Raw genomic sequence first — 22,372 nt, forward strand, 5'->3', positions numbered from 1 at the left:
CTGTTGGATTCCATCTCTCGAATAAGAGCATTATTGGGTGCGTTGAAGAGGGAAAAGAAATTCTAAGAAAGAGATGAAAGAGAAGATGGAAAGCGAGCAGGTGAGGGGAAGAAAGTTAGAAAACAGCAGAGAAAGGGAAAGTGAGAAAAAAAAGTCAGAAGCCTGGAAATGAAAGGCAAACGGGAGAGGATACGAGGTTAAAACAAGAAAGAAATAAAGGTGAAAGGGAAGAGGGGAAGGACGGTTGAAAAATAAAATCTGAAATGAGAGTGTTTCCCCAGAAGCTTGGGTTTTCCAGCCACAGGATGGACCGACCGGGGTTGGGGATGGAGAGCAGTCCCCTCCGGGGCTTCTCTGGGCCACTCGAGGTCAAAGTGCATCTTCAAAACCAAATCTTGATTAGAGCCAGCTAAATGTTTTGACTTGAAGGAGACACGAAGGATTAAAAAGCAAAATAGAGCAGCATGGGTAAGAAAGAAACAGGAAAAGAAAGAAAATTAAAAAAAAAAAAAGAACCCTCACGGGAGACACAAAGGGAATGATAGAAAACACTTCTGAATCAGCTAGTCATCTACTAACAAGCTGCAAAGATTTCCAATGACAAGTTGTCACATTAGTTTAGTGAAACTGAAGCAGTACTTATCCCCTTTCCTGTGCTTAATCTCTCCCTGCGTGCCACAAAAACATGCTACCACGTTTAATAGGATTAGTTTCGTTCACTTTCTCCCCCCACCCCTTTTATTTTTTACAATTCTTTTTTCAGCAATACAGGGATCCTTGAATTCATGGACTTCCTGCAGTGCACAGCAAAACCTGGCATGCATGGTTTTTACCCTTTTAAAGACTCTATTTGAATCTGAAGAATGTAATTTGACTATTTTGTACCTTTTCTCCCCCAATGAATTACTTGCTCCTCATGGAAATCTCCATAGCTTAGAGGGTGGGGGAGGGGTGTTGGTGGTAAAAGGGTCGAGAGAGAACCAGGGCTAGGAAAAAGCCGACAAAGCCCAGTCTTGCAGAGGTTATATGCCCTAGGAGAAACTCTTCTAGCTCTGACCGCAGGCAAATATGGGTGCCAATTTAGACTGCAAATTACTGGCTTTGTGGCCCTAAGCAAGTGGTGAAACCTTCCCCAGCCTCAGTCTATTCATCCATACAGTGGGGATAATTCTTATCACGGCTATTGAGAGAACTACACTTAATATATTTTATTTCTTCCCTTCTAAGTTTCACTTTTTCTCCTACTATATTATGTTCCTGAAATCAGTGTGTCTTACAATCCATTGGACATTTAAGGATATCATGTTTTGTTTTTCTCTCAAAGGCCATCTTTAAATTGATAGTGTGTCTTATCATCCATGGGATTTTAGAATTTAAAAATGGCAGCACTGGGTGTAAAGCATCTGGCACGGTTATAACATTGGAAGTGCTCAATAAATGCTGAATTATCTATCATTGCTTATTACTACATCTATTTGCCTCCTTCTGAATTCTCACTGAAAGACCACTGGGATATTGAGAGGAGGAGGTGTGGACACTTTTGCCCCTCATCCAGATTCTTCCAGGCTTGTGCTTCTAATTGAAGTCTCACAAACCCAACTAACTCAAACACATAACTATCCACCCGTGTTGACTAAGACCCCAAATCCTCTAGTCCACTCTGCTCCCTCAGTAGGGTCACCAACTGCCATTCTTAGCCATGTGTCACGAGCATTAGTTATCTGTTGAATGGTGTTGTTCCATTTTCCTGGAGTCCACTTTGGGCTATGCACCCCCTCCTGCCCTCTGCCTGCTCTCCCCCCCAGGCACTACCACCAGCTTAGCACGGAGGTGATGAAGGGGTGAGGGTGCTTTATCTGTGAGGGAAAAGGAGAAGGCCCAGGGGAACCAGGGCGAGGGGAGCAACACTGGGCCTCGAGTAGGGATGGAGGCACAGGAGGGGAGGTCCTGGGGGGCCAAGGGCTGTGCCTGCAGAGGGAGAGGGGAGCAGGGAGCAGAGTGCCTCCATTGTGCACCTGCCAGCCCCCACACTCCCAGGGGGAGACCCCGGGGTGCCTCACAGCAGGCTCTCAGGCCTTCCTGTCAAGCCTGGAGAAGCGCGGGAGCCCGAGGCTTCCTAAGTCTCAGCGGGCTAGTGAGGGCCTGAGGAAGCCGAGTCCCTGTACCCTGCATCCTGGCTTGAGCAAAGGTCATATGTAACCTCCAGAACTTTTCTGTTGCCTCCCCTTTGGCCCTCCAGACACACTTCCATGCACCAGTCAACTCCCAGTGAGCTGCCTCGCCGGGAACTGGTGCTCCTTGCCTCCTTCCAGTCGCAGGCACCCCCCCACTGCACTCACCCCCTAACTCCGCTCCCTCGAACCCCAGGACCTCTCCAACTTGTGCTCTGCAAGGCAAACACCTACACTCTCTCCTTACCTCCACCCACTCCCCTCCCACACTCACCGACAGACACTCTCCCCTACCCATCCCTGGCCCCTCCAAACTCTGCCCTCCACCCCGCCTCTGCCCCCTGCCCCCCCCATCTCCCCACCAGGATCTCAAGTATAGGCCAAAGTGTTCCTCCTACCCTGGGAGTGAGAAGTCAGTGTCACCTGTCTCCCTGAAGCTTGGCCCCAAATGTGTGTTTCTCTGTGGTTGTCTTGAGAGTCTTTGTTTTGTCCCCGAGAGTCCTAGCCACTTGCCCCAGGTCCAGAGAGCAGGAATCTTCCACACTTGCCCAAAGATATTCACAAACCCTAGGAAGATAGGCATCTAGGGGTGATGCTTGAGCTCTCTGTCATTCAGGGAGTGCCTCCTCCTCCCAACCCCTGGGTTCATTCACTAGGGACTGGGCCCACAGATGCCCCAAGCTGTCCATCTGTCCCTTATCCCAGCCCAGGAAACACCCTGATTACTCATCTCAAGCTTTTGGAAGGTACCAGCAAATACCTTTTTGGGGATGTATAATTAACTACTCAAGGCCATCTCCAGTTCTAAAACTGTCAACCTTCTTGATGTTTCTCTGTTCATTCAGCCCATTCCCTTTCTCTGGCTTTCTTCCCCTCACACTACTGCAGAATCACAGCTTGGGATGAACCTTCCTGCCTATCTTTCTTTGCCTTCTCGCAGCTCTCTTTGCCTGGGCCCCCTTTTAATGATGTTGGGGTGTGCTTGTGGTCATTGGTTTGAAAAGAATCTCAGGAAGAGTTGTAGTTTACTTTACAGAGATTTGGGGGAGTTGTTCATTCAGACATGTAAAAACATACCATAGATGATATACATTTGTTTTAGTTTTACCTAGGATTGTTGACCTTTTTTTCTTTCTTGTTGTTCTCTTCTTGAATAGAACTTTGTGTCCCGTGGTTTCATTGGTCTGATGGGCAGCTTCTGTAGGAAAGGTCTGCCATCCATAAAGCATGGAAGGTGAGAGGACCAAAAAAAAAAAAGAAAGGAAAAAAGCAGACTTCAGATCAGTAAATGATTCCTGTCAGCCAGGATGGACAGGTCTAGGTCCAAGAGCATAGAGCCTAGCTTCCAAACATGCACTAATTCTACTGTTTATTCCCTAAAAGGTGAACGGTGTGCATATAAAGGGCCCAAAGTAGCTGCTATGCATATGCTAAAATGTGCACACATGTACATATCAAATGACCATCCAGTTAGCTTCATCAAAATATTTGGGGGCAGGAGTTCTGTATAAAAGGAGTACAGATCAGTGTGAGTGTGCAGAGCACATACTTGTAGACAAAATAGGTTCACTGAACACCAATCATGTGCTGAACAATTTTACTCTCTACAACTCTGTAAGTTGGATATTATCCCCACTTAACAGATGAAAAGAACTGAGGCTCAGATAGATTAAGTAACACACCTAAGGTCACAGAGTCAGTAACTGAGCAGTAATTGGAAACACAGCATGACCCCCAGATGCCCAGGTCCTCCCACTGATTGCCTAGCTGGGATGGGCCCAGAAATCTTTGTTTTTGAAAAGCTCCCTTGGTGATTCTTGATTACTTGCCACTCTTGGAAACCACTGCTCCACATCAAACCATCCCGCTATCCCTGTCACCAGCCTTGCCTCTGAGCAGCCTTCTCCACGTTGGATAAAACCTTTAAAACATATTTAAATAGCAATTTCGAAAAACTCTGCAGCATATGGATTTTCCTTTTGATCTCAAAATGATGACAAACAGACACTTAGATACTTCATAAAAGAAATATCACCAGAAAAATTATAGAAATCTGGCTTTCAACTTTGTCTTGCTCTAATTTAAACAAAATGCAACTTTCCAGAGTTACTCTCTCTCTCCCCCCAAATAAATCCAAACTGGGAGCTTCCTTCTCTTTTCCTCGGTGCCCGGCCTACACCTATTTATCTCTAGCCCGCTCCTGAATAAAAGCCTAATAAGATGGACAGGAAGGATAACTTAAGTCTTATCACTCCAAATCACCAAAACCCACCAAAAATCGAGCACCTCCTGGGAATTCACACCCTGGAGTCCAAAGACCAAAGAAAAGAGAAGCTGGAGTAACGGCCAAATGTCCTTAGATTAGTTGACATAAGAAAGGGGGTGGACAGGAGGGGAGGTTTCCACCCCTTCAAACGCCCCCGCCCCTCCTTGGGTCCTCCCGGAGGCCCCCCTGGCCCAGGTGGAGCGCGTCCCCGGGTGCGGGCGCGCCGCCGCCGGAACGGCCCCCGCAGCAACAGGCGGACGGCGGGCGGCTGCGGGCGGCGGGCGGCGGGCGGCGGGCGGCGGGCGGCGGGCGGGGAGGGGGTTGGGCCGCGGGGCCGCTCGGGCCGGGCGGCTCGGATGGCCCCTGCCCCGCGCAGCGCGGGGAGCAGGTGGCTGCCCTCTGCGCCCGGCGTGCGCGCAGCGCGGGCCAGCCGGGCAGGGCTCCGGCCCCGGCGGCGGCCCCGAAGGAGGCGAGGGCTTCGGGGCCCCGGCGGGGGGGGACCGGGACCCCCCGGGGGCCCGCGCGGGCCGGAGGGGCGTGCCCTGTGCTCGGAGCGCCGGACCCCGCCGCAGCATCTCGCGCTCGCGGTCTCCGGGCCGAGAGGCCGCGACACCTATCGCGGGGCTGCGGCGAGAAAGGAAGGGCCGGGAGGGAGGAGGAGACCGGGAGGAAGCCGCCGGCCAGGCAGCCCCGCTCCTGCCGGGTGCCAGGAGAGGCGACTCCCAGCCTTCCCTCCCAACCCGAAACTTTTCCAACCCACGCAGGCGTATTCCTCACGGGTTTCGGCGGCCGGAGTCGCCCTCAGGGAGAGGCTCGGCAAACACACGCGTCCCCCGACACGCGGGCGGAGGTACACAAGGCACACCGGGAGGGACCGGGCCGCGGGGAGGTGGCTGGGGCCGCGAAGGCAGCAGGCGGCCGCACAGCCTAAAGGGACTCCCCGCGTGCGAGAAGCAGTGCTTGAAACCCTGCAGAAGCTCGGGAGTGTAACGGTGCCCCGAGGCTTTGCGTAACTTTGCCCACTGCGCCCCCGCGTGCAGAGGCGTCCCCTCGCACTCACACCCTCACCCCACCCCGCTCCCCCTCTGCTGCGGCCCCGAGCCTGCCTTTGTATTTCAGGAACTGGGAAAGACCTGCTAATCTGAGCCAAAGAAGGAGGGATGTAAATTGCGAACATTCCACTCCCTGGTACCCCCCCAGATCCCGAGGGAGAGCGTCGGGTTCTCCCCGAAAGCGTTCCCTCCGCTTCCCTCTGCCCTTGGGTCTCCAGCTTCTTTACTGCTGTGGACTGAAGAAGGTAAAGCACAATCGAATCGATGCGAAGATTTTTCTGAAAGCACGACCTCTCCAAATCCTAGCCCCCAAAGAGCCGGGCGGGGTTGGAGAAAGGCACGTTATTTCGGGGGGGGGGCAACAGCACCCCTCGGGAGGCGCGCGCGCGGCCTGGCGGACGCCTTGCCGGGCTCAGCGCGGCCGGGCGGAGTGGCTGGATTATGTAAGTAACAGCCCTCCATGTGCTCACCACCATCTGTTAATATCTTGATATTGGAAAGTTCGGTGCCTGAGGCAAAGCCAGGGTTGGCGGCGCAGAGCTCCCAGCCTACTCTTTTCTACTCGGGGCAGGGAATGTACCTCCCTTCGATTGTTTTCGCCCACTTCCCTAAAATCAAGTTAGTAGTGTGCCCCTTCCCTCGCTGACAACCAACCCCACAGGTGTGTTTTTGTGGACGAAGGGTGATTTTCTTGGAGGTCACTTTATTGTAATGAATCCTTTCGATGAATTTGTATTTTTATGACAGTTCTAGTTTCCTTTAGGCATTGCGGTGGGCCCTTATTTGGGATGGAAGCTTTATTACTTAAAAAAAAAAAAAAATTACGTTTTCCGCCGGCACTCGGGGCCCAAATTCTTGTAAGGGTTATATTTCAGCTTCTTTGGAGCGCTTGGCCACTGTTTACTTTGAAAGCTGTTGGTTAAACAAACATCACTCGGGAGGCTTCGAAGCAGTGGCGTTCCCAGGAGAGAAACGCCGCAGCTGCTCCTTGCTACTGATCTTGTGGCATTTCACTTTTCCCCCCCATTCAGAACAGACCCAGGTTGGGCCTGGCGTCACACTGGGCACAGGGGATAGGGGGGTGGGGGATGAGAGAATGGCGGTCAGTCTGCCTCTAGACAGCCGGAAGCAGGCCGGCCTGCACCCTGGAGTTGGTTTTTCTCTCTTTCTCTTCCTCTCTTCAGGGTGGAGGTGGTGGTGGAGAGTGGATGGTTTTGTGAGTGTTTGTGTGTCCAGGCAGGGATCTTCAGTATCTTTCTCCCGAAATCCACGCCCACGTTGGCCTCTCTGCTGGATCTGGTTAAAATTCCCAGAATTGGTTTGTTTAGGATCTGACGATGGTTCTTTGTAAGGTTTTAAATTTCTTATATGCAATCTTCCCTCCTACCTTCATCTAAGGGCTTTAAGAAAGAACGGTGGAGGAGAGCCGAAATACACCGAGGAAATGTCAAGGCAAAGTGTGTTTAACCCAGAACCAGATGCATAAGTGATAACTGCAAGAGTTTGACTAAGAACTCACAGCAGATCCCCCTTCCTATAAATAAGTAAATGCAGTCTGCATGGATGAGGTTTGTTGGAAGACCGGTCAGAACTTGTGTTAACTTTTAAGTTACTGGGGTTGTGTTGCCAATGGGCGGAGGAAGGGGTTGACCCTAGGCTTGGCCGCTGGTTTCAGAGATGGAGCCAGTATCTAGACGACTTCTCGGCTCCGACCTGACTGATCGCTTCTCCCCTATCAGAAAACAAACCGGGAGTCGCCGGAGATAGGGGGCTCGGGCCTCACGCCTTGCTCTAGGACGGCCCAAGACCTGGGAGAGCGCCGCAGCTTGGGCAAGAGAGGTTGCCAGGAGCCCGGCCTCTACGTCGCCCCGACAGTAAGGGACAGGACAGGGCTCCGCGTACGTAGCTCACGGAGCTGGGCTACGGACCGAGCTCGCTTGCCCAGCGTCGCGCGCGCTCCTGTTTCAACCAGCCGCTCTTGCGCCCTAATGCGGGCTGCGAACTGCCGCGGCAGAGCGTGGCGAGCCGCGAGCCTCCGCTGCGTTGGCTGGGGGGTGGGGGAGCTTCCTTGTCTGCCAAGCGGGTTACCCCGACTTCCATTCAGGCCTGCCTTCCCCCGGGAGTGACAGAGGGCTTACTGGGGTTCGCAGGGAACTTTTCCTGCGGCCAGTTCCCGGGCGTAGTGTGCAAAACGTGCATCCGAGCGCTAGGTGCAATTGACATAACTTGTGGGCTAAAGTTCAAGCCATTTCCTTCTAGATTCTGAATCTTTTCTCTCTCGGCTCCCTTTCTTCCCCTTTCTCCCCCTCCTCCTTCCCTGCCCTCCTTTCTTTTAAATGTCAAACTGAGCAGATGGTTTTAAGGTGTGGAGGGCATATATCCTTTACTCCCACCAGTTTATTTGTGGGCTGGCGCTAACATATGTACAAACTGGGATACTTAAAGAAAATAATAGGACGGAAAAGAAGAAAGGAAGTAGCCTTGATCCATTCACAGAACCCACATTTCCGCGCTCAATACACCCGCTTACCTCGAAAGGACTCAACCAATAGAAGCATTATTCCATCCTGCATCTAATGGTCATGTTGATAGATTATTTCTGTTCCCAGCCTAAATTGTTACATCCCGATTATAACACTTGATACAATAGCCTATCATTGGAAGTGTGAGCGGTGTGTTTGTGTGCTCTGTGTGGTTTCTCTAACGGTGTGGAGGGAGTGTCTGGGGGCAGCGGAAAGGGAGGAATGAAGGCTGGGGATGCTCAAGCAAGTCTCTTTTCTTATCCCTGACACCCACCCTGGCCAGCTTGATTTTTTCTTCTTTTCAGTGTTTGAATCCCGTGCCAAAAGTTTCCTACAGGGTATAGTCTCAGGCATGTTATCATCTTTATTCTTATTCAAAGAAAAGACTTCTTCACAGTTTGATGAATTTGAGGCTGAAATTGTAAATGTCCTAGGGAAAGGTGTATGTTGTGTATGTGTGTGTGTGTGTGTGTGTGTGTGTTGCAGAAGATGGTGGTAGTTGTTGGCCAGTGTACTTGTAACACACCTCATAAACACTCTGTTGTCCCAACCAACGTCATTCAACCTTTGATCTGCCTGAATTCAAGGAACATACAAAAATACTTGTCCCCATCCTACCTAAAAACTGAGTGTCTAATCGACTAGGTATGAATGTTTCTGCCTCGCAGCCCTTGTAAGTCCTGGCTTTTATAGGATCTTTAGGTCATAAACGTGGGTGCTTTATTAAAAGCCGTTTACCGTGCCCGGTGAAAGACACGTTCTGGCTGCGGCTAGAAATGCCCTTTAGCATTTGTAACTTGCAAACCCCCAAGGAGCTCTTTAAGAGCCACATTAGCTAAAGAAATCTTGCTGGTTATTTTTCATCCAAGAAATGGCAAACCAAAGTGAATTTTCTATAGCTTTATGTTGAAACCCGAAATTTAAGTTTTTGAAATTTCTTGCCTAATAAACTTTAAAGTTTGTTACCCAGGCGTCAAAATTGTGTACTCCTATATGAAACCTCTCTCTTTGGTCATTCTGGGGTGGGTGAGTTAGTGAGGGGTAATTGCGAGGTAACGTTTGTAACATTTCCCCATCCCCCCCAAAAAAGGCTGCTCTACCTACAATCCAAATAACCAAGGGCAAATACTCTTCTTCCTAATAATTTTGGCGGAAGATTAACTGGAACTCCGCCAATACTGGTCTGCTACCAGATGCAGCGGAGCCCAAGTGAAACCTCTGGCACCCATTATTTTAATCCCAAACCTACCTGTATTTTATTGCCCACCTCCGCTCTAAAAGGAAGCAAGGGTGACATGTATTCTTGATACTATCTATGATCATTTAAAAGGTGGAACGATTTGAGCTACCCCACTCCCTCCTCCTATACCACCCCACCCCCTAAAACCCCACTTTTTCTCCAGTATACTTTTCCGTGCCTTCCTCCACCCAAGTCCGCTCCACGCTCGGCCACTCGGGGAACTGGATCAGCTGTATCTGGGAAAGGAAGGGGGGGGGGAAGGATCTGCGTCCTGGACGAGCTAGTGTGAGCCGAGCGCCGCTCGCGCCGTCGCCCGCTTTGCACAGTGCCCGCAGATGGCTCGCTCCGGCCCCGGCGCGGCGATCCCGTCGCCCCGAAGCGGTGGCAGGGCGGGGGCGGGGGTGGGGGCCGGGGATGGAGGCGGGGGAGGGGGAGCGCGGGGCCCCTCTCCCCTCCTCTCTTCCCAGCCCCTCACCCCCACCCCTTTTATATTTTTTTTTTCCTCCCAAGTTCTCTTGCCTCGCTATCCCCCCTTGAATCCGAAGGCGCCTCGCGATTGGGTGCTGGGGCCGGGTACGTCAGTCAGACTGTGACGTGCAGTCTTCCTGTTTCCTTCAGCTGTGTCTTAAAGTAAATCTTGTTGTGGAGCGGAGCCCTCAGCTGAGGGAGCGCTCTGAAATAATACACCATTGCAGCCGGGGAAGCGCAGCGGCGCAAAAGAGCTCTCGCCAGGCCGCCCGCTCCCTCTCCGCTCGGCTCCTCTCCGCCGCTCCTCTCTTCTTCGCTCCTTTCTCTCCTCTCTTCTCTCCGCTCCTCCTTGCTCTCCTCTGCCTCCTCTTCTTCCCTCTCCTCTCCTCTCCTCTCCTCTCCTCTCCTCTCCCCTCCCACCCTTCCCTCCGTCCCCTCTCCCTCGCCCGCTCGCCCCGCTCGCTCGCTCGCTCGCGCACACTCACCGGCCCCGGTCCAATTATCACATTCATCACCCGCAAGACACCGCCGCGTGTGTGCGCGCGCGTGTTCTCCTCTCCCTGCCGGCAAAACCACGCTCGGTCCCACTGCCCTCTGCACCCGCGTAAGTATCCTCGCCCCCTCGCCAGTCCCCTCCCCTTTTCCAGAATCACTTGTCCTGGCTTGTTCTTGAATGAGAAGAAAAGAGACGAGACTCCCATTACTCATACCCGTGTAAACATTTTTTTTTTTCCAGGAGAAAATGGTGTTATTTAAATGAATCATAATAAAATAGCCTCTAAACAGTTTCTAAGCAGGAGCCTCCGTGGAACTCAGCGCTCCGCTCCTCCCAGTTCCTAAGAGTAAGTGATCCGCTTGGTTTTTATTTCTTTCTCTTTCCTGCTGGTGGCTGGGGTGGTGGTGGCGATGGGGGGGGGCGGTGCTGATACTGCTGGACTTGTCGCTGATCTTGTCACCTTTTGTGTAGTGTTTCTGGGCTGTGAGGAGGCGTTTGCTTCCTTTCCTTCTTTCTCCTACCCTCTCTTCTCGGGAGAGAGGACCGCGAGGGGGACCGGGTCGCTTTTTTGTTCGCCTGGATCCCCTCTTTCCGCCAAGCCTCATCCTTCCCGTCTTCCCCGGTTAAAACTCCTGTGCTAGTCCCCTCGTCCTTTCTCTTTGTCTTGTTTATTATAGCTGCCTTTCTTCCAGGCTCTTCCAATTTGCTTGTCATTTGCATACCTTTCACTTCTCCTTTTTAACCCGGGCAGAGGGCTGGGGAGTAGGGAGGAGGGCAGAGGGAGGAGGAGGGCGCTCTGTTACTTTCCTCGCAAAACGCTGTCGACGGCGAAATGTTGAAATCGGGGTTGGAGCGGTGGAGAGATGGTCCCGGGAAACCAGCGCGGCGCCCCTCTCCCGAGCTCCGAGGACCCAGGGCTAGGTCAAGTTGAGTTGGGTAAGGCGGCGGCGGGAGCCTCAGGAGGTGGGGTGGTGGAGGGATGGGGCCCGAGCGCCGCAGGGGGACCGAGTGGTCGCGGGGCGGGGTGGCGGTAGGGGATGTTCTTGGGCTGCGGATCTGCGAGGCGAAGACTCTCACGGTCCTCGCTGGCAGTCCTGCGCTGTCGGGGCTGCTCGGATCTGCTCTTGCCTGGGTGGTACCTGCAGTTCTGCCCCAGTTCGGAGGACTGGGGAGGGACGAGAACAGAGGTGAGGGTAATTGTCACTGGGAAGAATGGTGAGGAGGGCGGGAAGAGCTGCTATCTTGGCCGAACAGACTAGGAGGGGGCGAGGAGGGGGGCGTTGGCGGGGAGACATCACCCGAAGTCCAGTTTAGCAAGTTGTTGGTTCTTCTGGCGGGCTAGCCACTTACCCTGCTAAAACTGAACGTTGGTGGAAAGTGTGGATTGGAGTTGGGGGGGGGGGCGTGGAATGGCGGGAGGGAGGTAAAGGGGGAGTAGCTTTCGAGAGAGACTCACACGTCTCCCGCCACTTCTCAGCTTTTTTCGGGAAGTTGAGAGCCCTCCAGGCTGGCAGAGAAAGAGGAGGAGGAGGAGGAGGGGTTGGGTGATAGTCTTAAATAGCCCAAGGAGGCAGGTTGGAGTGTGAAACTGCTGTTCTTGGCAATCCAGAACCCTACTCCGCCTGGGGGAAGGCTGGGAACTCACCTGCTTGTTTTTATTTTTCCAAGAAGGTCTGTGTTGTCTCCTTGAGCTTATAAAAACAGTGCAAGCACAGGGTGGCCTTCTCTCAAAGTCAAGGCTATAAGTGTCTTGTTCTCTCTCCCTCCCTCTCTCTCTCCCTCTGCCCCCCCTTCCCCCACCCCCTCCCTCCCACCCTCCTTCCCTCCCACCTATAACCTCCCTTACAAAAAAATAATTTCCTTTCCTAAACTAGGTAGGCAGAGATCTATTAGTAGAGTGCTGTGCATGGGCAGGGCCTGACAGGTGTGTTGTGTCAAGAAAGACAGGTGCAAATTTCCTCTGTGTCTGTGTGTGTCTGTACAGTTCCAGACCACAATGCGTGCTCCAGGCTTGCAGAGGTTTATGAATTTATGGGTGCCCTGGTTAATAGGATTGTCGGGGCTAATGGGACCTGGGCTGTTGTTATGTTTTGAGCCCTGCCATGTGAGTTCTTTGCTTGGGGGGGTGGGGGGCGAGTTGGTCTGTGTTTGTTTATTTTTCTTAAGGATGTTGGCAGGCTGCAGCTGAGGCTGCATCTCAGACTTCTGTCTGCCAGGCGGCTGAAAGTACCCCCACTTCAGGCAGCAGGTGGAGGGAGATTGACTTTCCCTTTGCTTCCCTTTCTAGTTTATGCCTATCTCCCAGGTCTGTGGTGCCCCGAAGGGGGGTGGGTGAGAGCTGTCTTTTGTGTGCGTGTGTGTTTTGGGCAGCCATGGGTGGGTGTTTGTAACCGCCAGGAATACCAAAGTCATTTGAAAGTGTTACTGTTGTTAAAGCTTATCTTTCTAGCGTGCTTTCTCCCTGCCCAGAAAGAATAGGTATGTGCATAAACTCTTTCAAGTCATATGTTAAATACTCTCATAAAGTAGAATGAGCCTGTCATTGTACCAGACATGTGCCAGATGTCCTAGTTATTACTTTGATGGAGAAGGAAAATCTCAAGTACGTGAGAGGTAACTGCGCTTTTCTATTTGAAGCAAGATGCGGGCAGTCGGCTCTGTGAAGAGTTTCTTGCAAGAACTTCAGAGCATTTTCAGAATAAAATGGGCTGTGTGTGGTGAGGAGGGAAAAGAGGAGCATTGGGGTTAACCTGTCCATGTGCTACAACATGGACCTGTCTATATAATGGTAAAATAGGGGAAGGTAAGGACTGTGGCTTGATGTAGGGGGAAGATACTGAGAATTCAGTGTAAGCATTATAGCTGGATTATTCAAACTTGACCCTTTAAGTTTTTCTTTAAGCAGGCTACTTCTTGTGTTACATAGAAATAGGATAGATGGGGAATGGTTTTGTTGGTTGGTTTTGCTGTTTGGGTGATGATCATTGTTTCATGAAAATGAGAAAGTATGTGTATTTACTCTTTAGCCTTAACACATCAAAGTCCCTCCCCCAGTACTTTCCTTGGATGCTTTGGAAGTTCTTTCATGTCATCTATGGATATGTCCATTTGCTTTATTTTTAATAGGGGTTATCTGCGCTTCGAACTTACTGATATTCTTATGTGTCCATTATGCAGAATTCTGTTTAGTTAATCACCACCTTGTGGGGAGAAAAGTCATGCATACGTAACATGCATCTTTGTTCTCACTTTATTCATTTCCTAGCGTGGTTCCTCTATAAGTAGCACTTGCAATCTTAAAACCTAAGCTAGCTGCCAGGGTTGCTCTTTATTTGTTCAAAGTGCAAATAGGCCTTTTTTTCAATGAATTTCTTATATCATTTCAGGGATTGTCTTGCATTTTCATCTGGTAATATAAGGAATTTTTAGGTTTAGGATTAACGAAGAAATTATAAAATGTTACTGGTTTTATAATATGAAGATGGATTGTGTTTGAGATGTTATTATTGTTGGATTCTAATTAAGTACATGTATAAGCCGGAAAGGACATATACATAAGGAATTTCTCCAACCTTGTTGCCTAGTGTACTCTAAAGTTTCAAAGGACATTTAGAGTATTTCAGTGTTCTACAAAAAGACAAAAAGCGTAAGTGTTTTTTCTCGAGATCATTTATTTACTAATTTGGTGAATTATTGCTTTTTAAATAAGTGCAAACGAATATTTTTGGCGTGTCTCAGAAAATATTCTGTGCTCATTTTGCAGGTGAAAAATGTATGGAATTTTTGATAGGATGGAGGAATTTTCAGTGAAATGATTGTGATTTGAGAACTCTATTATAGGAATAGGAATATTATAATAAGATTATTATATTAGGAATATTATAGGAACTCTAATATAGGGTGGGAAATTTTGAAGCCTGATGTAAGATTTGACAATACAATCTTAGTTAACTGAAGTATTAACTTGTGTCAAGTGGGTTCTTCACACTAAACATAAAACGCTTTCTTAACCTTACAATAAGCAGAAACATCTCTGAAGGAAAAGTTGCTAATTAGCAGAAATGAACTCTTGAATACAGTGAAGAGGGCAGCTTAGTGATTTGGTGGGGTTGAGGGGGAGAGTACCTCAATCAAATCATCTGATTTTTTTTCCCTCCTGAATTACTGATTTTCAGATGGATTTAAAATGTTCTTTGTTAGTGATATTCCACTTGAAATTTCATAACTAGGTTGACCCAAGTAGATTAGTGGCCCATTCAGAGGTTGTTTTCTGTAAGAAGTAAAGTGTAGGCTTGAGCAATTTCTTCAAATAATTTTACCAACAAAGACAGATAATCTAAGTAATCCAAACAGGAAACCATGCCAACCTTACACTCCCCCTGTCTCATAAAAGATTTGTCTGAACTATTTGGATAATTACCATAATGAACACTTCTTTGTCCAGAATCTGCACTCCAGATAGATATGGTAAAAGTTGTGCTCCCCTCCCCCAAATAACTTCTTTATTAAAGTAGAGCACTTAACCACTTTCTACTTCACACACTGCAGTGTTCCTTTGAAATTCTTCACTGGAAATTCTTTTCTAACATGAAGCCACCAGGTTCCTTAGGATTCTCCATGTTATATTATTTGACATTCTTCAGATAATTCAGATTTTAATGAATCTTTTGAAGTTGTTAAAATCTGACTTGGTTATACCTGGATGTGTGTTCTTATCTTTTTCTGGGAAGAATCTGCTATGTCAAGATATTCATTGTATAGGAATTATTAAAGCATTTGTGTAGTAAGATACCAAATGTATGGCAAAATATTTAACAATAAAAATATTCTATATGGGTTTTCATACCAATTAAAGAGGAGTTTACAGGAATAGAATACGTGTATCCAAACAATAATCCATTTGGGTTCAAATTCTATATCAGTACTCTTTTTCTGCAGACTTGCTGATATTAATGTTCACAAGTGCTAATCAAAAGGTTTCATATTGCCTGGTTAAACTCAAAATTAATGTTAAGATTAAAATATAATAAGAGTCAATAATAGTTGTAGTTGAAACATTGTGGCTTAGTACAGATGTTGAGAAATAAAGGAATTTCTAAAAATCTTAATGGACAGGATGATATCAGTGATAAAGTCAGTGCATAGCATTCTCTAAATTCTGAATTGGGAAATCCATGGAAGCGCCTTTAAAAGTGTTTTTAAGTGATTTAATTTCTATTAGAGTCATTTAACAATGCATTTTCTTATGTGGTAAGTATGTTCACATGTAGATCTTGTTTATGAATCAAGATGCTGATGAAGTATTACGTCAACCAGTTAGAATTACTTAATCTCCTCTCTTGCCTTCATGGGTTATGGTCCCAGTGTCTACTACTGCTATACCTTTAGTTCTAAGTTTTAGGTCTTAGCTATATAGAGAGATGTATTTATTTGTGCCTATTACTACAATGCCTTGTCTTAGTGGAATATATAATTTTTCCTATTTGTGCTGTCCTATTTGTTACGTCTCAGCTGGACATTTTACAAGACCTGAAAGTATTTAAATTCTCTTAGCCCAAAACAGAAAGCAAATCATTATCTAATATAAAAATGATGGCTGGTTAAGAGCGGATTGCAAAAATCAGTTTAGTTTGGTGAATTTGAAGGAAGTTACAGGATATTTTGTTCCTGAAAGACCCAGCAAGCATGTTTAATTAACACTTACTGTCCACTGAAGATGAGAGTATCATGTTTTTCCACCTAGGAAGAGCACAGCCTTCTTCTTGGCTTGGGCATGAGGCAGGGATGCAGCTGTTGATACCTAGGCTAGCTGAGAGGAAATGCAGTTGATGCAGAGGTAAATGGCAGTTGGGAAAGGAAGGATGCCTGGGGATGACCTTGTGCTCATCTCTTACACCAGCCTGTCATTTCTGAGCCTCTGTTGCAGAGATGCTCTTCCCCCAGCAAGGATGGGTAGGAGGAAAATCCAGATTGGGTGTTAAGATGAACAGAGGAAGAAAAAGACTGCAGAAAGTTTGTTCAACATTTTGATTGGAGACTCATGTGCTTTTCAGGTGATATTAAAGAGAAAAGGATTTGCACACAAAAAGAAAAGAGGTAAAATTTTTAAATAATGGCAATGGACTTTATTTTTGGAAAGCTGATAGACACACAAAAAAGTCCTCCTTGCAAAGACCTACCCCCAATGTGCAAGTCTTTCTGGGCTTTGAAATAATTCATCCCTTTTCTTGTTTGTCTTGGTCTTTTTCTTTTTCTCACCTGATTGTTACACCCGATTTATCAGATCCAATGTGCCAGTGAAATATTTGTCATTGCATTTTTGTATTCCTGAACGCAGTTTTATTATTGATGTGTGAGGGTTCAAAATCATTCTGAAACCGATTTTGAACCCGGTATTGAAGTTCTTAAGATCTGTTTCCATTCTGACTTCAGGAAATTTTATCCTGGGGCATACAAAAAGTATTTTATTTTTAAGCATACGAAAAATATAAAGAAGCATCATATTGCTTTCATGATACTCTAAAACAGCCTTTTTAAAAAAATGTTGTGTCTTCATATAGAGACCAGGAACAAGGAGTGCAGGATGAAATCTTTGTTGCTTAAAAAAAAAAAAAATTTAAAAACCCACACATTGTCATCTAAGCATTGAGCATTTTCTTGATTTTTACAGGTTATTTCATGCTGAAATTATGCCTATTTGCATGGATAGTCATTCTTTAAAACTAGCCACAGATGCAGTCCTAGGGAGCACGTAGATGTTTTTACAGGTGAACCGAAAGAGATGGGAGCTGTTCCAAACACTCTGCACGCTGCCTTTGGCAATAGACCCTGTTATTGTGAAGATGTGCTCTGTTAAGCAAACGTGAAGTTTAATATTAGATAAACCCTGTGTGAAAAAAATATTTTCATTTTCTTCCTAAAATGTTAATTGCAAGCAAAAAGATATGACATCTTATATTTACACAAAATTTGGGGTTAGCCTCAGTAGGTAGTAAGTCACAAAATATGTCAAGTGCCTTTTATAAAATGCAAGGAAGGATATTCTCTTTTTATATTGTGTCCTCAAGAAACAATGGAAGTTCATATACAGAGAAGATATTTCTCTTTCCTCGTATATTTTGCTTGATGCCGTGTTCTCCTTTATTTATCTTTTTTTCTTTAATTTGGCATAAGAAATACGATTCACAAATGGTGTATGTTAAAGTTTCCTTAGGCATTTGAAGTATTATTTTGGCAGATTGGAACAGAAGAAAACTGATACTGAAGATGTATTTACCCTTGCCTAACTCAATTTATTGTTCCACATATTGATTTCTAAAATGTGACAATTCCTTCTTTTGCAGCGGGTCCAACTTTGCAATAATTTAAGTGATCAAAAGGACATCATGAAAATGTATCAATATTCTCACACTTGTGTTAAAATATAGCAACAGATACCATTTTCGAATGTGATTTTACTAATAAAAATGCATATCTATGCTAAATAAGCAGACTTGTAAAATGAGTATTTGTGCATTTATTTCAATGTTAAATTGACCATTTATATTGGAAAGATGCTGATGGGAGTGTTCTCCTTCCCATTTCACATACGACAAAAATATTTTAAAATTCAGTAATAAAGGGGGCGTGTTAAGTATTTGCATTTATTTTCAAGTCTTTTTCCTTTAATAGCATTAAAACCACAATAATTTTAATTCAGAAATGGAATTTTTTGTCCAAATTTCACACAGCCTCAAAATTGAACCTTATTTCTTAAGTATAGACCACTTTCATCTTCTTTTGTAATATGAATCTCAATGCCCAAAATTTAATCAATTGGTTGTCAGAGGCTGTGTTCTTATAATCTACTGTTTCTTCTGAAGATAAACAGTATCATTTTAGGCATTTGTGAAAGAGAATCATATTACTGGTGCTTAAGCAGTTTTTGCTTTTTTTTTTTTTTTAATCTTAATCCATCTTAAACCAGTGGAGCAGAAATATTTAAAAATGTTTCATTTCAAGCAGAGTGCATAATAAATTGCAATAATTGTAATGTGCTATAAATCCCAGAGCCTATGCATTTTGCATTTGATTCAGGATTGAGGTCAGGAAATTTGGAGAAATTTAAAGAAAATGATTCATCAGTCCTTTTGTTCTGTTGGCCAGGGTCCCGGGATTCTTGAGCTGTGCCCAGCTGACGAGCTTTTGAAGATGGCACAATAACTGTCCAGTGATGCCTGACCATGACAGCACAGCCCTCTTAAGCCGGCAAACCAAGAGGAGAAGAGTTGACATTGGAGTGAAAAGGACGGTAGGGACAGCATCTGCATTTTTTGCTAAGGCGAGAGCAACGTTTTTTAGTGCCATGAATCCCCAAGGTTCTGAGCAGGATGTTGAGTATTCAGTGGTGCAGCATGCAGATGGGGAAAAGTCAAATGTACTCCGCAAGCTGCTGAAGAGGGCGAACTCGTACGAAGATGCCATGATGCCTTTTCCAGGAGCAACCATAATTTCCCAGCTGTTGAAAAATAACATGAACAAAAATGGTGGCACGGAGCCCAGTTTCCAAGCCAGCGGTCTCTCTAGTACAGGCTCCGAAGTACATCAGGAGGATATATGCAGCAACTCTTCAAGAGACAGCCCCCCAGAGTGTCTTTCCCCTTTTGGCAGGCCTACTATGAGCCAGTTTGATATGGATCGCTTATGTGATGAGCACCTGAGAGCGAAGCGCGCCCGGGTTGAGAATATCATTCGGGGTATGAGCCATTCCCCCAGTGTGGCATTAAGGGGCAATGAAAATGAAAGAGAGATGGCCCCGCAGTCTGTGAGTCCCCGAGAAAGTTACAGGGAAAACAAACGCAAGCAGAAGCTGCCCCAGCAGCAGCAACAGAGTTTCCAGCAGCTGGTTTCCGCCCGCAAAGAACAGAAGCGAGAGGAGCGCCGACAGCTGAAGCAGCAGCTGGAGGACATGCAGAAACAGCTGCGCCAGCTGCAGGAGAAGTTCTACCAAATCTACGACAGCACCGATTCTGAAAATGATGAAGATGGGAACCTGTCTGAAGACAGCATGCGCTCGGAGATCCTGGACGCCAGGGCCCAGGACTCCGTGGGGCGGTCAGATAACGAGATGTGCGAGCTAGACCCGGGACAGTTCATTGACCGAGCCCGAGCCCTGATCAGGGAGCAGGAGCTGGTGGAAAACAAGCCCAAACGAGAAGGCAGCAACAAAGAAAGAGATCACGGGCCGAACTCCTTACAACCAGAAGGCAAACATTTGGCCGAGACCCTGAAGCAGGAACTGAACACGGCCATGTCGCAAGTTGTGGACACTGTGGTCAAAGTCTTTTCGGCCAAACCCTCCCGCCAGGTTCCTCAGGTCTTCCCGCCTCTCCAGATCCCCCAGGCCAGATTCGCCGTCAACGGGGAGAACCACAATTTCCACACCGCCAACCAGCGCCTGCAGTGCTTTGGCGACGTCATCATTCCGAACCCCCTGGACACCTTTGGCAACGTGCAGATGCCCAGTTCCACAGACCAGACAGAAGCATTGCCCCTGGTGGTCCGCAAAAACTCCTCCGACCAGGCCGCCTCCGGCCCCCCCCGCCGGCGGCCACCACCAGCCCCTGCACCAGTCGCCTCTCTCCGCCACCGCGGGCTTCACCACGTCCACCTTCCGCCATCCCTTTCCCCTTCCCCTGATGGCCTACCCATTTCAGAGTCCATTAGGTGCTCCCTCCGGCTCCTTCTCGGGAAAAGACAGAGCCTCTCCTGAATCCTTAGACTTAACTAGGGAGACCACGAGTCTGAGGACCAAGATGTCATCCCACCACCTGAGCCACCATCCTTGTTCACCAGCACACCCACCCAGCACCGCAGAAGGGCTCTCCCTGTCGCTCATCAAGTCCGAGTGTGGCGATCTTCAAGACATGTCCGAAATCTCACCTTATTCGGGAAGTGCAATATCCTTTTCTTTTCCCCTTGAGGAAAACAAAACAAAACAAAACAAAAAAAAGGCTTCCCCAAAGGTCAGGTTTCCACAATATATAGAAGGACGTAGATTAGTATCTTCTTAGGAATGCAATCTTTCCTATTATTCAGAGTAATAGGCTTTTATCAGCACACGTGCTGCGCTCCTGATTGCACAAAAGCTTCACAGGAAACCCACATCTTTGCAACTTTCACAAGTTGTTAATTGCCTCAGAGAGCTGGTATTTAATATGTGCTTTTCCAGCAGTGCTTTTTCTGCTATTCTTCCTGTATTCTCTCTCTCTCTCTCTCTCTTTTTTCTTTTAGGAGTAGAGTCAGAGATGGACCAAAAAAAAAAAAAAAAAATCTCATTGTAATAATGAATTCTATCAGATTGTTTTTAAGGTGTTAAGTTTTATAATGGAGTCAGGAGAAAAGTCAGTTTTGAGATTCCCTAAGATTCCATAAGAAGAATTCTCCCTTTAAACCATCTGCAAGGCTCCTGGGCCGCATTAAGAAGACCTGATTAAATCTTAGGAAGAGCACTTTACTGGTGGGAGGCTTCAGTGGGAGAAAAATGGACATGGGGGCGGGGTGGGGGGAGTCAGATTCTCTCTTTGATCTTTAAGTGAGACGTGGTTTGTCGTTGGTGGTGTTTCTTTAAGGAAATATACAGGTACTGATGTATTCAGACGGTATTGGTCTCTCTCTCTCTCTCTCTCTCTCTCTCTCTCTCTCTCTCGTTCACCCAAGGTCTGTTCCTTGGGTCTGGTGCAGCTGCCTCTATGCATGATTAACCTCTGTTCAGCCATACACAGAAATCTTTTGTCCTAACATACACAAAGCAAATTATTTTGGAAAGCGAGAGAGCACAATTAAATATAAAACTCAGCTGTATTCGACTTAAAAATGGCTCCTTTTATGACTCTTTTATATTTTGAACCTGACTTTTAGGTGGAGATGCCAGTTATATTTTTTATTAGACCTATCCTGAACTCCAGCTATTTTTCACTGACTTTTTTTTTTCCTCTGTAATTTGGTCCTTTCAGTCAATTTTTTAAAAATCTTGTGGTTGTTGGTGTTTTGGGGTAGTCGAATAGTAGCATTTGGGGGCAGGTAGAGGCGTGTTTCTTTTAGAATCAATTGCCAGATGGACATAAAATTTAGCAATTAAGTTGGCTGTTGCTAAATTGAGGATTTTGAGCAATTGTCCTGATGACTAGAGATTGGCATTTTAGTATCTAAGCCCACTCCAGAGGCTGCCACGTAAGTGCAAAGTCCCAGCTATGGTGGAAATACATTTTTCTATGTAGGGAAGGCTGTTCTTCTAACCAGCTCTCAGGACAGTAATGAAGATTTCTGATAAGGTACGCCACAAGTATGAGACCCACTTGGGGCACTTAAACACAGTCTCTTTCCACAGTGAGGAAGAAGAGAATAATGTCATGAGAGGAAGGAAGATAAAGATGTTGAGGATTTAGATATATAAACAGAAATTGAGTCTTGGTTTGGTTGCTGATTTAACTTCTACCTTTCAAAGACCTAAAATGTAATCTACCGGCAACGAATTGAAGCTTCGCCAATCACCATGCCTTGCACATTATAAACAGGCAATAAACATTGGTCAAAATGATTGCCATATAGTGTTGCTGATGAGAAAGGCCAAGCAAGAAGATGCAGTGCCTGGAATGGTTTTCTGTCCTTGGGAGGAAGAGCATCTTCTGAGGTTCACACAAGCCTGAGGTCCAGGGCTAGACCCTATTGCTAGACCCTATCTCACTTCATTTTGAAGGCAGTAGTCATGATGGTGGGGTGTTTCTCTCCCTTCCTCTCTCTCTCTCTCTCTCACAAACACACACACACACACACTCAGAGGAAAGGGACATACCTATGTTGAGGAATATTTGAAACCAGGTTTCAAAGTCCCATAAATGCACCACTAAACTCTTTAACCAGTTTATGGGTTTTTTGGTTTTTTTTTTATTAGACTTTTCATTGTAACCAGATCATTATGCCTGTGCCTTTTTTTTTTTTTTTAAGTTGGGTCTTCTAGGAAAAAAATCTTTTAGATTGCTTTAAGTGTTGGCTACATTCATTGTCTCACGCTCTCTAAATCCCCTGAGGAATTTAGAGGATTTGAATTGAAAGAAGTTCCTTTTATTTCTATACATATCAAAGGCTTTAAGGAAAATATAGTTTCTTCTTCAGCTGA

General features: G+C 46.7%; 1 protein-coding gene and 1 long non-coding RNA gene across 4 annotated transcripts in view; one reads left to right on the forward strand and one right to left on the reverse strand.

Moving 5' to 3' along the window:
- The window catches only part of LOC116624868, a 98,757-nt gene extending 88,439 nt beyond the window's left edge, over window positions 1-10,318 (reverse strand). For all 3 annotated transcript variants that reach the window (XR_004297963.1, XR_004297964.1, XR_004297962.1), the window contains exons 1-2: window positions 10,205-10,318; window positions 3,280-3,382 (exon numbers count right to left, since the gene is read on the reverse strand). This is a non-coding gene — a long non-coding RNA (uncharacterized LOC116624868). The remainder of the gene's footprint in view (window positions 1-3,279; window positions 3,383-10,204) is intronic.
- A 725-nt stretch (window positions 10,319-11,043) lies between these two features.
- The window catches only part of PROX1 (prospero homeobox 1), a 51,305-nt gene continuing 39,976 nt past the window's right edge, over window positions 11,044-22,372 (forward strand). Inside the window, 3 exon segments of the mRNA XM_032393094.1 lie at window positions 11,044-11,151; window positions 18,361-19,789; window positions 19,791-20,153. Coding sequence (XP_032248985.1) covers window positions 18,428-19,789; window positions 19,791-20,153 — 1,725 coding nt within the window. The 5' untranslated portion in view covers window positions 11,044-11,151; window positions 18,361-18,427.

This window comes from Phoca vitulina, unplaced genomic scaffold (genome assembly GCF_004348235.1).
Source record: "Phoca vitulina isolate PV1807 unplaced genomic scaffold, GSC_HSeal_1.0 scaffold71, whole genome shotgun sequence".
Taxonomy (NCBI): Eukaryota; Metazoa; Chordata; class Mammalia; order Carnivora; family Phocidae; genus Phoca; species Phoca vitulina.